This window comes from Pantherophis guttatus, chromosome 6 (genome assembly GCF_059756535.1).
Source record: "Pantherophis guttatus breed Tessera chromosome 6, ASM5975653v1, whole genome shotgun sequence".
In the NCBI taxonomy this organism is placed as follows: domain Eukaryota; kingdom Metazoa; phylum Chordata; class Lepidosauria; order Squamata; family Colubridae; genus Pantherophis; species Pantherophis guttatus.
The window spans coordinates 53,606,643-53,624,118 of NC_142068.1; the positions used below are offsets into that span (position 1 = coordinate 53,606,643).

A 17,476-nucleotide genomic window follows, 5' to 3' on the forward strand; every position below is an offset into this window, starting at 1 on the left:
ACGATAGAAGTCAAGTATGTTTAAATTTTATTACAAAAATAATTCTTAATTTGCAATTCTAGTCTTCAAAATGATTTGAAAGAAATTATCCTGTTTCCCCTAAAATAAGACGTCCCCTGATAATAAGCCCAATCGGGCTTTTGAGCGCATGCACTAACATAAGCCCTCCAATAAGCCCTCCCAAAAAATATTTAAACGCATGTGCAACTGGTCCCCGCCATTTCCTCTGGTTTCCTCCATGCACCCCAAAATAATAAGACCTTCCCGAAAATAAGGCCAAGTGCTTATTTCGGGATTCAAAAAAATTTAAGAAAGGGTCTTATTTTCAGAAAAACACGGTATTTAGAACAGGCCTATGCAATTTGTAGATAAATTAAAAATAAATACAAAAAACTACCTGACATGCTGATCAGGTGTTGTTTGTGGAGCACTAAGTACTGGAGCTGGTAGTGACAGTGAGCCTTGGAGGCATTCAGTAGCACGTAGTTTGGCTGCTTGGGGGTACCACATGTGACTTATGGTCCATGGTTTAGAAGCTCACATGAATGCTGTCTATTGCATTAGGTCAATTTTTTTCAGATTTTCATATAAACCTTAAAAAAAAGTGTTTTAAATAATCCTCTCGTTTAAGTTAATGTGACTCTGAAGTAGATTCCCCCCATTGGAAACCTCACAAAAGTTAGGCTTACAGTGAATATCAAAAATCATTGTTTTCCCAAATCACTTCTTTCAAATTCGTTTTTTTGAAATGTGCATTACTGTAGTACTCCAGCGTACATACTGTGTCAACCGGTGACTTGTTTAATTTGTAACACAACATTTATCCCAAAAATGATTCTGTAGTTGATCAAATATTACAAAGGTAGCAATTTCTGCCAAACAGCTATCAAGAAGGCAAGATTATTAAAAAGAATCCTTTGATATTACAGTTCCAAATTGATATTACTTGGAAGTAAATATTAAACTAGGCAGAAATTAATCCTAAATACATTTAGATTTACTATATTAGTTTCTTTATAAATTTTCAATCTTTTCATGAGTCAAGTTACTGGTTTTCAGACTGATACATTTAATTTGTACATCTTAATATACTTCCTATGAAGGAAATCTCATTTAAATCATTGGGACTACCACAGAATAAAATAACACACTTTCCATATATTTTTTTATTTTGCCTTATTACCAACTTTGTTTGTTGGTATATTTCAATATATACCAGATTTGTTTCAATATTTCCTTTCTATTCTTATTCTGTGGTAGTCCCAATGATTGTTTTCCTCCCCAAAAGCTAGCTGTGTCTTATAGTCTGGAGTGTCTTATAGTCCCAAAAATACGGTAAATGTAAATCAGATCAAATAATTGTCACTATCCCGGTTTGAGTTCGGTCACCGCTGACTTCCTTAAAGTAAACGTGAAATTGTAACTTAAGAGTTCCAAAGTAAAGAGTAAGAAAATGAAAAAGGTCATATTAAAATCCTGCAGTGGGTTATAGAATAAATCAGCATTCAACCAGTCGATTAAAATATAGATCAAAGAGTAAGAAAAGATTTTATACCTTAAAAGGTATAAACAATCAGCTGAAAGGAAAAGATGGAAAACCCAAATCTCTGATCACTCCTACCAAGATTGCCATCTTCAAGATCCCTATTTTTTGAAGGTTTGGCAATCATCTGAGGGCCATCTCGGGTTGTTCCTTGTTGCTCCCATTCAAATCTGGGGCACGAGCTGCCAAGTATTCAGCTTTGGCAACATAATCAGTTGTTTGCTAGAGGGTGATCACCTGTTGCTCAGCATGCCATCTTGAGGGAAGTCCTGGCCAACATATAGTCCTAAAAGTGCTTTTTCCCAAAGGCAACTGGACTTTCTTGGTCTTTTTCTTTGGAAACTTTTTGCTTCTGATCCAAGAAGCTTCTTTAGTTAAAATAGAAATAAAGGGAAATAAAACATTTTCAAAGAAACTCCAGTTGCTTTTTGGAAAAAGCACCTTTGGGACAGCCATGACCTGGATGATTGAGAATCTCCATAGACATTTGACCAACATGTAGACTGGTAAACAGAAAGATTCTTCTGGATAGCCATGTGTATTCATTCCTTTGCTGTGTGCAAGTAACTACCATAGAGTAGGACCGTGTATAAAGGCTTTCACCAAGAAAAATATGGCCTGAAGTTCCCAAATATATTGCATCTCTACTGTACTATGGAAAAAAATATAAATGCTTTTTGATCCTTTGGGAAGAAGGTTCAAAGTTTGTGTTGAAAAAAATGGTTTAGAATAGTTAATATTGATTTGTTCATATATATTTAGCTAACTCTGCAATTAATTTGTTTTTTAGGTATTTCTTTTATTTTGTTAGGCATATGCAAATATCTGTTTTATAAAGATATAAACAGAGTTTTCATCTGCAATATTTTTTCTATTGCTAAACTAAATTAGCTAAGGTATGATTTTTCAAGAAGTCAGAATTGTGGCTTTGGAAACATTATTTTGCAAATACCTTTGTATAAGCTATAGGTAATATATGTAGTATTATACGTATTAATAGGTAAACACTTGCATGAAATTATTTTGGAAAATATGCATGACTGGAATGCAAAGGAGAAGGATAGTAAGAAGGAAACTTCAGTTATGGGTAAGTTCATCAGGCTTTTTTTCCCTATATGAAATCAGGCAAAGTTCAAGTCAAGAAACACGCACTACTTTAGAACATTCTAAGATCTAGGAAGGAAATACAACATTTTGGGATTCTTATCGATCCATATAATCTATAAAGGAGGACTCGAAAAGAAAAAAAAAACATGCAAATGAATGAATTGCATGAATGAATGAATGAATGAAATGAAACAGCAATGGGAGATGGACTAGGATTTGAATTTTTGAGACAACAACTAGTAGGAAATAGTTTATACCTCATCTGAAAGGAGTATAATCATATCACTTTCCTGATCTGTTCTATTTTGTAGGATATTTATTAGAATCAGTGGCCTAAAAGTCCTTTCCATAAGACAGCAATTTATGCTGTTATGGCTGAGACAATATAGTCCTGTAAAACATCTGGGTTTTGTGATAGTACACATTTTCTCATCACTGTTGCAACCAATTTTCTGTAATCCATTTTTTCCCCTTTTCTGCTCAGTTTTTCTATTCTCTCGAATATGTTCAGTCTGTATGGTGGGAGGGAATATCTTCCCTTTCACTAATGAATTTCATGTACCTTTATAAAGTCTGGTTTGATTGTATTGGCATTCATAGATTGAATATTATAATAGGGAGCAGATACTTATTTTAATAATAGTTAGTTAGAAAGGTGAGGGATCTTTCTATACAGATTCTTAAATATGTAACTAAACCTTCCAAATCAGATTTTAAGCATCATTTTCCCTTTAGATCATACTGTGGAAAAAAAATCTGTTCTAGAAAAGAAAGTGGAACGGAAAGAACTGGATCATACTGATTGCTTAACTCCAAAGATTGTTTCAGTATCTACAGGAGATAAATTTTTAGGCATGGTTGCCCACATACAAAATCCAGGAATTTTTTTTTGTCAACAGACAGTAAATGGCTGTAAGTCCTTCTTTTATGTTGAGATATAAATACTTGTGCACCTGTATATTTTTTGCATTTAATAAATTATTGAAATAAGATAGACATTTATGTGTGATAATGAGTATGGGAAGAGAACAGCATTAAAATGTGAAGTGCAGTCTGAAAATTGTTTTATAATTTATCATGAGCTGTATAAATGACTTAAGTATTTCTGTAATCTCAAAACTGATTTCAGGTCCAAATGAAAGTCTTAGAAGACTAATGGGCCTTCTAAGTAAAATGGGCAATATTACTATAACTATGTATTTTTGAAACATATTTTGGTCTTTTTTATGTAACAATTTTCATGTAAGTATATGTGTTGTTAGGCAGACTTTCTCAACTTCAAGTATGTCTACGTGAATATTGTGAAAATACCTCGATCACCCCAGATTTTTGCCCAGCAGTAGGAGATATGTGTTGTGCCCAGTTTACAGGTATGGAGGAGCAAGAGACTGCTTGAATATTTATTGTAATTATTACCACCGGTATCATCATCATGTCATTTCTATTTGTAATAATCAGGAATCTTAAGTATTGTGTATTTGTGTATTGTGGTTTGAATAGGTCATCAAATCTCTAAAATACTAATGTTCAGCATAAAAAAGAAATAGCAAGAATAATGATTAGCTGCTAATATATATTTATTAGGCTATATAATGCAATTTGAGTATAAACTTGCTTGAATTTTATGTTAATGAAACAAAAGTAAACAAAAGCTACACTGTTAGCTTTCTTAGCCTGCATTTATCATGCTAAGTTAAAACAAATTAAAACTTATTGATAAGAAGTTAGGATGTGAATGCACTATTAATTAATGAGATATTTAGTCCTTTTTGAAGAAATCTGTACCGGCGTTAGAAGTAGTATATTACCACAACCAAATCCATTCTCTTTTGGGTGCTGTTTTCTAAAACCAATTTGGAAAGTTTTTTTTTAAATTCCAGACTGGCTTCAGGTTTAACATCAGCACTGAGATGGAAGTATTAGAAGAGAAACAAAAATAGTATAAGACTGTTACTGAAACTTCAGCTACTATAAAATGTAAAGCTTGACTTGGTTCAGCAGCTTTTGGCAAACCTCTTTCTTTATTCCCTTCTATTTCATGTACCATATATTATTCTTTTGAAGCAAAAATATTTTCATTTTTAAATAAGCAGTAAAATAGTTTGCTGACCTTCTGATAAGCTCAATGTACCTTGTTTTTTGATGATAAATTTGAACTCTCCCTATTGTTATTGCCTTTATTTGTGTATAGGGCACATTATTTTGTGATTTTATTTTTTACATCAAACTTTATTTTATATTGTATTTTAACATTGTGGTTTTCTTTGTTGTATCACTACCGATAACACTTTTAAAGAAAAAATAGTTAAGATTAAATAAGACTCCTCCACATTTTTTCCTCAGAAGATAACCAGTGGTATCGTGCAACAGTGATATCCTTTATTTCAGAGAAAATTGCTTTAGTGGGATACATAGATTATGGAAATGTTGAAATGCTACAGTTAAATAGACTTCGACCAATTGTTCAGAAATTAATGGAATTACCAATGCAAGCTATGAATTGTACCCTAGCAGGTAGGAAACAAATAATTATAATTCAGTATTTTATTTTATTTTTAATTTGATTTATATGCCGCCCTTCTCCGGAGACTCAAGGCAGCTTACAGTGCGTTAAACAATAGCTTCATACTTTTGAATATTTATACAAAGTCAGCTAAATGCCCCCACAAACTGGGTCCTCAATTTACCTACCTTAGAAAGGATGGAAGGCTGAGTCAACCTTGAGCCTGGGGAGATTCAAACTAACAGTAATTGCAGACAGCTGAATGATAGTAACAGGCTATTAGTCTGCTGCGCCACCAGTATTGATGGAACAATGACTTTTTGTAAAGAAATCCTTAAGGCAGGGGTTCCCAACTGGCGATGCTCGTACCCCCTGGGAGTGCGAGACGATATTCCAGGGAGTGCAAAAAACTTGGGTTTAGAAGTTTCAAAATTATAGTATATATGCATATAATTATTTACTTTTGTAAGGGGTGCAAGATAATATCGGCGTTGTAGCGGTGCGGGGTATAGAAAAGGTTGAGAATCCCTCCCTTAAGGCTTCATTTTTTAATTGTGCCTATGTGTAATATACGGTATATATCAATTGTATTGATATGTATATTATTCTTCTAGGAAAGTCTTTCTTGGATACACTCAGCAAAAATGTATATATTGCTTTTGAACAAGATAGGACTATCTAATTAGAACATCTACTGTTGACTAATTCAGCTATTAATAATTAAAGATAGCAACTTCCAAGAGAATTGCATCGGGCCCATAAAATTATAAGAAATCTGCAAGGATAGATGAAAACAATAGCACAATATTAATTACTTTATGTATTTTTTCATTATTTCTCTGCAAATTCTCGGAATTTTTTTTGTAGTAATCTGTGAGTACCCTAAAGAATATGGCATGATCTGAATGGCGCTTTGACCAGTGGGAGAACACAAGGAGCCTCCCCAAAGATTGCATTATTTTTGGCAATTAGGTGTCCCCTGAGCAACAGTGTTGTCACCGGCAAATCCTTTCAATCCAAAAGCACCCTTTGGTTGGTTTTGTAGGTGCTTCTTACATGAATAATGACAGACAGTATCTCATCTTTAACCTCTATAGTTCATATAAAAGATGTTTTTATTATATTTGAAAAAAGCCTAAGCAATTAAAGATGCACAAATGCAGAGTTCAGGTGAGCCAAAAGAGTACTGGTTCAGCGAGATCTAGGGCTCAGTGCCGTACTGAATGTGGCACCAATGCCATGTGTGAAGATAGTCTGTATTATGGAGGTAGCTGTAATGCACATATGTTGAAACAAGCTGCTTCAAGTAAATAAATAATTCCCAGTGTTCCCTTTAGTGGGGAAATACCTTTGACACTTCTCTGCTAAATTAAACAGGTGTATAATACAAGGATCAAAACCAAGCTGGTTAAAAAAAATTCTGCATTCCTCTTCCTCTCTCTCCCTCTCTCTTTCTAGATTGTGAGTTAAGCTGTAGATTCAATGATCTGGTTCAATTATAATAAAATGTACAATATCAAAAAAAAAAAAAAATTCTGCATCCTTTAATGACACACTGAATCCTCTTTCACTCATTTCTTAGCCAAAAGGGATGTAATACTTCATTAAGATGCAACAAAATATCTTCAACAAAACTATTTAGCTATGAAAAATAGTTTCTATTTGGATGCATCCAAAGAGAACATAGCAATGTGAAATACATGATAAAGTGGTAAGCAAGCTAATATCCTAAAGATAATACAAATTCCTAAAAAGTAGTGCAATCATTGGATTGTTCTTTACAAAATAGTGGTTGGGAGATACAATCCATCTGAAGAGAAACTATGTACTCTCTTTTCATGTATGACATTTTTAAAAATGATCTTTCTGTTTTCAGGTGTGAAATCAATATCTGGGACCTGGCCAGCAGAAGCAACTTTTGCCATGAAGCAACTGGTCCAGAATAAAGTGGTTACCATAAAAGTCATTGACAAGAAAATGAACACTTTTGTTGTAGAAATTACAGATCAATCTGTGACTCCATCAATTAATGTATCTAAATGTCTTTTAGAGTTAGGTTATGCAGTAGAAGAAGCACCTATTCTTTTGAAACAGATTGAAACAATGAAAGAAACAAATGGTAAGTATAAAAGGTTATTACTATAATGAGTTCATATTAAAGCATTCAAATTATTTTTATAGTATATGGATGATAACTTGAGTTTAAGAACAATGGTGATTGAATACAAACTACTAGTGTTAATTCTAACAAGTAGAACAAGGATAGGTACTTTTTTAGGGTCAGGAACAAATGTGAATTTTAGAGAACAAGGTATGTTTTTTAAAAGTGGCTGCCATGGCGGTTGGGGCCTACGAAAACTACCATACTTTCCCCCCCCCAAAAAAAGTGGAGGGGAAGTCTGTGTCTTATACAGCGAATGTTGCTGAAGTCTTGCCCACACCCTTCGGCCTCTGCCTCCCAGCAGTTTTCCTCCTTGCAGCAAACAGTGTGGTCAGCTTCAGCATAGCCTGATTTAGCACAAGCAGCTGATTGGCAGTTGGATCGGCTTCCCGGAATACTGCCGATCAGCTGTTCCAGCTGGTGTGGGATCGCACCGTTGCCGCCCATCGCCGCTGTCACCTCCGTGCGCCCCATTTTCGGCCTCCATTCCTTTTATGCCCCTCGGTGATAGGTGACAGCGGGATGGGCAAGTCCCCACAGCCTGGAGGCAAAGGCAGATTTTTTTTTCTTGTTTTCCTCCCAAAAGCTAGGTGCCTCTTATACTTTGATAAATTAGCTCTCCAAGATAAAATCTTCCTACTTTAAGTTTATGAAACCCAGCACTATTTCTGCAAAGAAATATGATGTCAGAGGCTCATGTTTCATTTTGTGGCATGACATATGAATGTTGTTCAAATTATTTTGTAAAATTCAGACAGAAAAAGGACTAGTAAGCACAAAGTGGCACGTTCATGGATCTGTTGGGGGGGCTTGGGCAGTGCCCACCCCTTACATTATTTAGTATTTTATATATTCTTTATTATATTTCATCCAGTTACCAGTTGACATTGATTAATGTTAGAATTAAAACTGATGCTTCTAAAAATGAATAGAATTGATAGATATTTTAGTTGGATTATATGTATGAGTGTATCATTTCTTGTATATATTAATTTATTAAGGTTATTAAAATATAGTTGTAGTTCTTTGTATTCACTTGTCCTTTCCTATAGGTGAAAAGCAGCAGCCTGTTAATTGGTCTTGGGTCACATTAACAGCTAAGCAGGTGGTAAATGTCATGGTCTCTGTGTTGTACAACCCCAGCAAGTTCTATTGCCAGTTATTAAACGAAGACGGTACATCTTTTTTTCTCCTTTCCTTTCTAATCCTCCTTTGGGCTAGAAATAGGTTTGTTAGCTTCGTGAAAAGGTCATTAACATCATAAACAGTTTAAATAAATATATTGTAATTTGGAGCAAAATAATTAAATGTTATATATGTATATTGTTGACACACCAGTAAAGAAAACTTGGATGAGATGGGGGAACTCAAAACATCAAGCTAGTGTGCAGAACTAGGCAAATTTTGGTTTAGTAGTATTTGGAAAAGAGTGAACATGAAACTATAGAAGCAGTTTCATTAAGTAGGGAAAAATATGAAGCAGGAATTAAACAGACTTGAAGAAATATCCTGAAGTAAACCCTAACTGTGATGTGTTAGTGTGATCACCAAAGCAATATAGCGAATCAAAAACAATTCTTATCTGGTATATAGATAAGAATGTTTATGCAGTGTGCAGATATAAGTATTTTCTCAAAAAACAAATTTGTCTATGGTATAACTTTCTTTGGTTAGTTACTGGAAAATTAGTTAAATCAATATGTATACAGTCCTGGAACTATATACATATTGACATAGAATAAGTATATTCTGCACTTATTTCTATCAAAGTTCCTTTTTTCTTTCTGGAGAAATACCCCTGTTGCATATGTGGCACTGTTCCACAAGTGCCTGGCTCAAGGGATCAGGTGGAATTGCTGCTGCTGGACCAGCCTCCCTGCTGCATGGCAGCTTCTCTACCCGGACTCCTGGACCTCACCACGGGGCTGATGGTAGACTTCCCAAGGCTTATAATTCTGGGAGACTTCAACTTGCCATCCCTTGGGGCAGGGTCAGAGGTAGCCCAAGATTTCATGGAAACCATGACTTCCAGGTCCCAAGTCATCCAGGGCCTGACTAGAAATAATGGTCACACACCCAATTTGATGTTCTTGCAGAGAAGTGCCTATGTGACCTGGAATTGCTGGACTTGTCCTTGGTCCCCTGTCATGGTCGGATCACAATCTGGTAGAAAGGAGTTTCTCAAGAGCTGCCCCCCCTGCAGGGAGGCAGGACCTATTAGACTGTCCACCCCTGCCAACTAATGGACCATGATAGGTTCTAGAAGGAGCTGGGGATTATAACTGCAGATCTGCTGCGCAGTCCAGCCAAGCTATTAGTTACTGTTTGGAATAGGAAGGTGACTGAGGTGCTGGATAGGGTTGCACCCGTACACTCTCTCCTCACCCGTAGACCTCTCTGCCCTCCATGGAGGAGCTGAGAGGGATGAAACGGATGAAGAGACATCTAGAGCGTCACTGGCAGAAGACAGAGTATGAACTTGATCGAACATGGGTAAGAGCTGCTATTAAGGCCTACATTATGGCAATTCATGCAGCGAAGTGTAAATATTTCTCTGCACTAATTGCATCTGCAGATAATTACCCAGTGACCCTCTTTAAGGTGATCCGTCTCCTCCTGGGGAAGGAGGAGATTGAGGTCCACCTGAAGGAATGTGCTAAGGAATTTGCGGATTTTCTGGAAGACAAAATCACTTTACTTCATTCCCAATTAGATGCCGGTGTGGTTGCTGGTCCGGTGGAAGCCACTGAGGCAGGTTCTTACCCTGTTATCTGGGAATGGTTTGACCCTGTCACTCCTGAGGAGTGGACAGGATTGTAGGGAGTATGACGCAAGCCCTGTGTTTTAGACCCATGTCCCTCCTGGCTTGTGAAAGCTTTCCGGGAGGTGACAGGCGGGTGGACTCTAGCGGGGATTAATGTTTCCCTACAGGAGGGGGTAGTGCCCCAGCACTTTAAGGAGGCTGTGGTCTGCCCTCTTCTTAAGCCATTGCTCAATTCCATCCTGTTGGATAATTTCCGATCTGTCTCCAATCTTCCCTTTTTAGGGAAGGTTGTTGAGAAGGTGGTTGCATGGCAGCTCCAGAGGTTTCTGGATAAAAAAGATTATCTAGATCCTTACCAGACAGGATTCAGGCCTGGATATGGGACAGAAACAGCCTTGGTCATGCTTTTGAATGATTTCTAGCAGGAGCGGAATGGGGATAGTGCAATCATCCTTGCTCTACTTGACTTCTCAGCAGCTTTCAATACTATCAACCATAGTATTCTTCTGGAACAGCTTTGTGGGATGGTAATGAGAGGCCCTGTACTATATTGGTTCACTTCCTTCCTCTGCAGTCATTCTCAGTCAGTGTTGATAGGAGGGGAAAGATCCAGCCCTCGCCCATTGCTTTGCGGAGTTCTGCAGGGCTCGGTACTCTCTCTGCTCCTATTCAACATTTATATGAAGCCATTGGGCGAGATCATCCGTCACCATGAACTGAAGTATCAATATGCTGATGATACTCAGGTGTATATCTCAGTCCATTGTGAATTAAGCGATGCTGTGTTCTCCCTCTTGCAGTACCTGGAAGCTGTTAAGGGCTGGATGGGGAACATCAGGTTGAAACTGAATCCTGACAAGATCAAGTGGCTCTGGGTTAGGGTTCTTTGGCCCAAGGAGAATTGCCATCTTTGGTCTTTGATGGGGTGGCACTACCCCAAACAGACCTTGTGCATAATCTGCGGGTTTTCCTGGACCTGCTGAAAGAGCAGGTGGCAGTCGTGGCCAGGAGGACCTTTGTGCAATTGCGGGTTGTGCGCCAGTTATGTCCTTTCCTGGACTGACAATTCCTACTCACGGTCGCTCATGTCCTAGGTACTTTCTGTCTTGACTATTGCAACATCCTCTGCATGGGGCTTCCCTTGAAGAGTATCCGGAAGCTCCAGTTGGTACAAAATGCAGTGGCCAACATGGTGTTGTGCAGACCTTGGTGTGCACATGTATCACCTCTCTTGCGGGAGCTGCATTGGTTGCCAATTTGCTTCCGGGTGCAATTCAAGGTGCTGGTTGTTACCGTTATCTGAGAGACCGTCTCTTGCCAGTCACATCTACCCGACCTACCGGAGTGGGGGAGGCAAGGAAAATGTGGATCCCATCCCCTAGGGAGATGCACCTAATGGGACTCAGAAAAAGGGCCTTCTCCATGGTGTCTCCCTCTCTCTGGAACAGAGATTCCCCCAGAGATTAGAATGGCCCCCGCTCTAACACTCTTCTGGAAGGCACTGAAGACCTGGTTCTTCCAGCTGACCTGGGTAATGCAGAGTGGGATGAAATCCATTAAATGGCTCGTGTGATGTATTGCTGGGGGGGGGCATTATATTATTAACCTGGACTACTGCAACGCTCTCTACATGGGGCTCCCCTTGAGGAGTACCCGGAGGCTCCAACTGGTCCAGAATGCGGCCGCGCGGGTAATTACGGGAGCTGCATGGCACTCCCGCATAACACCGCTCCTGTGCGAGCTGCACTGGTTCCCAGTGGTCTTCCGGGTGCGCTTCAAGGTGTTGGTTACCACCTTTAAAGCGCTCCATGGCATAGGACCTAGTTATCTCCGAGACCACCTTCTGCCACCGACAACCTCCCATCGACCCGTGCGCTCCCACAGAGAGGGCCTCCTCGGGGTGCCATCAGCCAAGCAATGCAGGCTGGTGACCCCCAGGGGGAGGGCCTTTTCTGTGGGGGCACCTACCCTCTGGAATCAGCTGCCCCCAGAGATAAGGAGAATCCAAGACCTCTGTGCCTTCCGCTGTTCCCTTAAAACTTTCCTTTTCCAACAAGCCGGGCTGGCCTAACAATGCCTTTTAAATGATTTTAAATTTGTATGTTTCTTAAATTTTTGGCCAAATTGGGATATTTCCTTTTAATTTGTTCTTAATGTTTATATTATGTGTTTTTATCTGGCTGTACACCGCCCTGAGTTTCCAGGAAGAAGGGCGGTATATAAATTCGAAGTAAAATAAAATAAAATAAATTAATTATATGATTATTTCCTTTTATTGTTTTGTATATGAGGCTATTATATTCCTGTAAATTGCCTTGAGCTGCCATGTGTGAATAGGTGGCAATAAAAATTTCCTAAAATAAATAAGAGTGTCCCATGGGCATTTATTTGATCATTTTTAGAATATTTGCTTTATGGCTTTTGCTACAAAGACTAGCCCAGGACAGGTCTGACTGAAAGGAAGAGTATTAACCTTGAGGTAATCTTAAAACACCTCAATATCTCAACCAATTCTTTTCCAGATTTGAATGCTCTTAAAGAACTCAACTTATCTTTAGCAGAGTACTGTGAGAAAACAAAACCCAACGTTTCCCAAACAATAAAAGGGAATGTATATGGTGCTTACTTTTCTGGTAAATAATATTTTCCCTCTGTTTTTTTAAAAAATGTCAACGTTTGTTGTATGCATGTATCAAATTTGAATGTAAATTGAAGTAGTAAAGGAATCTGTTAGGTCTGTGAATGTTCCATTTTACCATACTGTTGAATATTTATCTTTATATTTTTAAAGTATATGACTAGTTTAGGTTAGTGCACTGTTGCATTTTGTTTTGTTTTACTTTACGCCTTGATTGTTGCACCTTGATATAGATTTTTTTTTCTGAATAAGATGCTTCTACATTTAGTGTATTTCTTGCATTGTAAGAGAGTTAGTATCTAGCTATAAATGATATTGGTGTAAATTAAACAAAATTTGTTAAGCTCAGGTTTCTAGAAAAAAGTAACATGTGTTTATTCAATGTCCTTTTCTTTTAAATTAGGTGATGGTAGATGGTATCGTGCCTTTGTAAAAGATGTCATTTCACTTGAAGTAATTAAAGTTCAGTTTGTAGATTATGGAAATTATGAAGAAATTCCTCTAGATAAAATTAGACAGATTTCATCTACATTCTTGAAACTTCCCTTTCAGGGAATCAAATGTTGGCTTTCAGGTAGGAAACTCTTGAATTTTGTATAAGATATTAAATTAAATAATCCATCATAGTATTTTATTATGCTGGAAGATATTCATTGTGTACATTATACATTTGGATAATTTATCTTCATTTTATATTTTTGAAACAAAACAATTTAAATTTGCTTTTTATTAAGTTATACTTTAAAATTCTGGGACCTTAAAATGGTACAATTGATCCAAAATATCAGAATACTTTCTAGTAAATATGTCTGAGTCTTTTAAGTCCTGTCAGGTTGCTTCTAACTTGGAATTAATGTAGAAATAATCTTTAGTCTGATTATTTGAAATGAGCTCAGATTTTTAAAAAATATATAAAAAGACACGAGGATAAACAGTAGATTTTAGTATTGGCTAAAATTTGCAATGTCAAGATGCTTTATGTAGTCTAAAGAGCAGTTATGTGGTCTTGTAATGCTAAATTCCAAAATAGGATATACTTTCAAGCCTTAATAGAGACCAGACATAGAAAAATACTTCTTTCCTAATACAATATTGAACTCTTCTATTCATAACAGTTTTGCACATTCCTATCAAAACATTTTGAATCATTCAGCAATCCAATTTGCTGTGAGGTGCTATTTAATATTACATTAGCTTTTCTATTGCTTCAAAGAGTCAAAAGATAAAAAATCATAGCAATATCCTTTTAATGCTTTGAGAAAACATAAAGTATTTCTCTTCATATTCATGAATTAATTCCTACTAAAATTATTAATATTTACTCTTTAAGAAGTGTATGGAATATTGTGCTCATTATGATTTCAAAAAACATCTAAAGAGCTAAAGAGCAATGAATGTCTACTTAAGATTTCTTTCTGTTCCCCACAGGTGTGAGACCCATAAATAACGAATGGACTACAGAAGCTATAACAACCTTTCAGATGTATGCAACTGAGAAAAAACTACAGGCCAGAGTAATTTCTGTAATGAAGAACGGTGCTGAAGTGGAGCTTATTGATAATTCTAGTAGCATTCCCATGATCAGTGAAATATTAATAAGGAAGCATTTGGCTTTTAAAGAAAATTTACTATTAAATCCAAATACATTACCATGTGAGTTGATAACAAGTAATTTCCAAAATAATGTAATATTGCTGTTGTTTGGAATGGTATGACAATCTCTAAAAATTGGTTGTCTGAGAAAAAATATGTTCCAAGTTTGGAAAAAAGCAGCCTTCTATAGAACATTTTGCCCATCTTTTTTTACAAACATGGGAAGCAAGACTTAAGAATACCTTATGCTGTTTGACAATAGAAATACTCAAAGTGTTCCACTTCAGAATTTGAAACCTTTATTCTAGCTGTAATGCACATATCTTAAGCTTAGTTTTATGTTTGGCAACCTGACTGGGGAAAAAACTAAACATGCACCACTCACAACATTCAAGGTCAGTATTTTATTACCATCCATGAACTCTTAACTTTCCAAAGTGTAGGATTTAAAAACAACAATAAACTTACCTACCAGAATGGCAGTAATATTTACCTAACTCTTCTTCATTTCTACTATATCCTTATCACAATTTTCTCCAGCCACTGACAAGTGGGAATGCACTTTACTGTTTTTTCAAACCAATTGCAATATATCATAATATGGAGTAAAATGTCTAAATTTATCCTAAATGAAGGCAAAAACTCAGAAATATAAAGTATTTCGCTCCAAACTTGGTACATTTTGCTTATCTTTTCTGTTCTCTTTTAAGACTAGATTATAATTATTGTAGCATGCTATCCAGAACATACCAGATACCTTAGTACAGGAGATCTTATTTTGAAGTGCATAATGATGTTCCATAACATTTTCATTGGATGTTGCTGTATAAAATATGGTATAATTTTTTTTATTTCATCTGATATAGCTACATCTACCAGCATGCAGTGGACAATGCCAACATTTTCTATTGGTGATACAATATCAGCTCTTGTATTAGATGTGGTAGATCCTGGCTTTTTTTATGTTATACCAAAAGAAATGAAAGGTAAGAATCAAAAGTATACTATGCCAACAAAAATGATATTTATTGACCCATTCACAAATTATGTATTTATATAAATAGAATAGAATTGAATTGAATTGAATTGAATTGAATTGAATTTTTTATTGGCCAAGTGTGATTGGACACACAAGGAATTTGTCTGCATATGCTCTCAGCGTACATAAAAGAAAAGATAATGTTTATCAAGAATCATAAGGTACAACACTTAATGATAGTCGTAGGGTACAAATGATACAAGCAACAAAATTACAGTCATACAGTCATAAGTGGAAGGAGATGGGTGTGGCAACGATGAGAAGATTAATAGTGGCGCAGACTTTGTAAATAGTTTGACAGTGTTGTGGGAATTAGTTGTTTAGCAGAGTGATGGCATTTGGGGGAAAAACTGTTCTTGTGTCTAGTTGTTCTGGTGTGCAGTGCTCTATAGCGTTGTTTTGAGGGTAGGAGTTGAAACAGTTTATGTCCAGGATGCGAGGGGTCTGTAAATATTTTCACAGCCCTCTTTTTGACCCGTGCAGTATACAGGTCCTCAATGGAAGGCAGGTTAATAGCAATTGTTTTTTCTGCAGTTCTAATTATCCTCTGAAGTCGGTGTCTGTCTTGTTGGGTTGTAGAGCCAAACCAGACGGTTATAGAGGTGCAGATGACAGACTTAATAATTCCTCTGTAGAACTGTATCAGCAGCTCCTTGGGCAGTTTGAGCTTTCTGAGTTGGCGCAGAAAGAACATTCTTTGTTGTGCTTTTTTGATGACGTTTTTGATGTTAGCTGTCCATTTTAGATCTTGGTAAAACCTAGAAATTTGAAGGTCTCTACTGATGATACTGTTTGTCTAGTATCGTGAGAGGTGGAAGTATGGAAGGCTTTCTTCTAAAGTCTACCACCATTTCTACGGTTTTGAATGTGTTCAGTTCCAGATTGTTCCGGTCACACCACGAGGCTAGTTATTCAACCTCCTGTCTGTATGTGGATTCGTCATTGTCTCGAATGAGACCGATCACTGTTGTGTCATCTGTGAACTTCAATAGTTTAACAGATGGATTGTTAGAGATGCAGTCATTGGTATACAGAGAGAAGTGGGGAGACCACATAGCCTTGGGGGGCCCCTGTGCTAATTGTACAGGTATCTGATGCGATAAACTGATAAATAAACTATAGCAAACCTCCAGCATGTTTCCTTTCTCACTGTCTCTACCCTCTGAATATAGAGCTCCTGTTAGATAGTACAAGGAGGAAGATTATGAATTTATGCTCTCTGTAACACTAAATTGCACTGTTAAAATAACTGAATTGGCAGCATTATTTCAGGATGGTTTTGGAAACTATCCAATTTTTAAGGATGTTCCCTCCTGTTCCATTCTTGCCTTCCTCCCTCCCAAAAATGAGAAAAGCCATTTAGAACGTCCCTTTCACTGTTACAGTATCAGCAGGTACTTTTCCTCTAGAAGATCAATTTTCCTTTGATTGATAGCCCCATAAAACAATTTTATCTTAATAGATGGTTGTGGATCCTACAGTTTGAAATAAAATGAAACCTTTTTTTAATAAACTACTTAAGTAGTTTAATAAACTATTTATAGGGAAAAGAGGTATGTTATTGAGGATAATCAGGTAAATCAGAGAATATAGTGTCACATTACATAAATTACATAATTTTTTATCCATAATTTTTTTATCCATTCAAAATGAAGTGGGGAGAATCTTAGCATTTTGTTTAATCATATTTCTACATTGCATTACTTCAGGAACATTGGAATATTTTAATTTATTATAGAAACAGGATTTTGAAAGTGTCAAAAAAAGTTACAAAAAGACTATTGGAAGCCATTGGAAAAGATAAATATATTTCTAAAAATTAATTCTGGTGCGTTAAATATTTCATGCAGAGTAGAGCTGCTTCGCATTTTGGAGCCAAACCAAACCACAGATGTTTTGAAAGTTTTGGATTTCACATAGAACAAAATGGGATTGTTTTGTTCCAGATATGGAACTGTATTTCTCCAGAAGAGATTTAGGGTGAGAAAGTATGGAGAAGGCAAAATCTACAGATAGTTGAAGGGAGGATGGGAAGGGAAGGTGCTAAATTGTCACAGGAGAAAGTTGGGACAGTAAGATATGCTGCACAGGGAATGTTTTCCATAGTAGTGAGACCATTGTAGTAAGG

At 36.7% G+C, this 17,476-nt stretch overlaps 1 protein-coding gene across 5 annotated transcripts in view; it reads left to right on the top strand.

Annotated features, from left to right (window-relative positions):
• TDRD1 (tudor domain containing 1) overlaps positions 1-17,476 on the top strand; it is a 42,010-nt gene that overhangs the window by 18,446 nt on the left and 6,088 nt on the right. For 3 of the 5 annotated variants that reach the window (XM_087872911.1, XM_034440175.3, XM_034440178.3), the window contains 10 exons: positions 2,544-2,630; positions 3,386-3,562; positions 3,913-4,020; positions 4,994-5,164; positions 7,030-7,272; positions 8,367-8,489; positions 12,601-12,711; positions 13,120-13,290; positions 14,145-14,369; positions 15,176-15,295. In XM_087872911.1, coding sequence (XP_087729037.1) covers positions 2,544-2,630; positions 3,386-3,562; positions 3,913-4,020; positions 4,994-5,164; positions 7,030-7,272; positions 8,367-8,489; positions 12,601-12,711; positions 13,120-13,290; positions 14,145-14,369; positions 15,176-15,295 — 1,536 coding nt within the window. The remainder of the gene's footprint in view (positions 1-2,543; positions 2,631-3,385; positions 3,563-3,912; positions 4,021-4,993; positions 5,165-7,029; positions 7,273-8,366; positions 8,490-12,600; positions 12,712-13,119; positions 13,291-14,144; positions 14,370-15,175; positions 15,296-17,476) is intronic. The other 2 variants (XM_087872912.1, XM_034440176.3) reach the window with 1 other exon arrangement.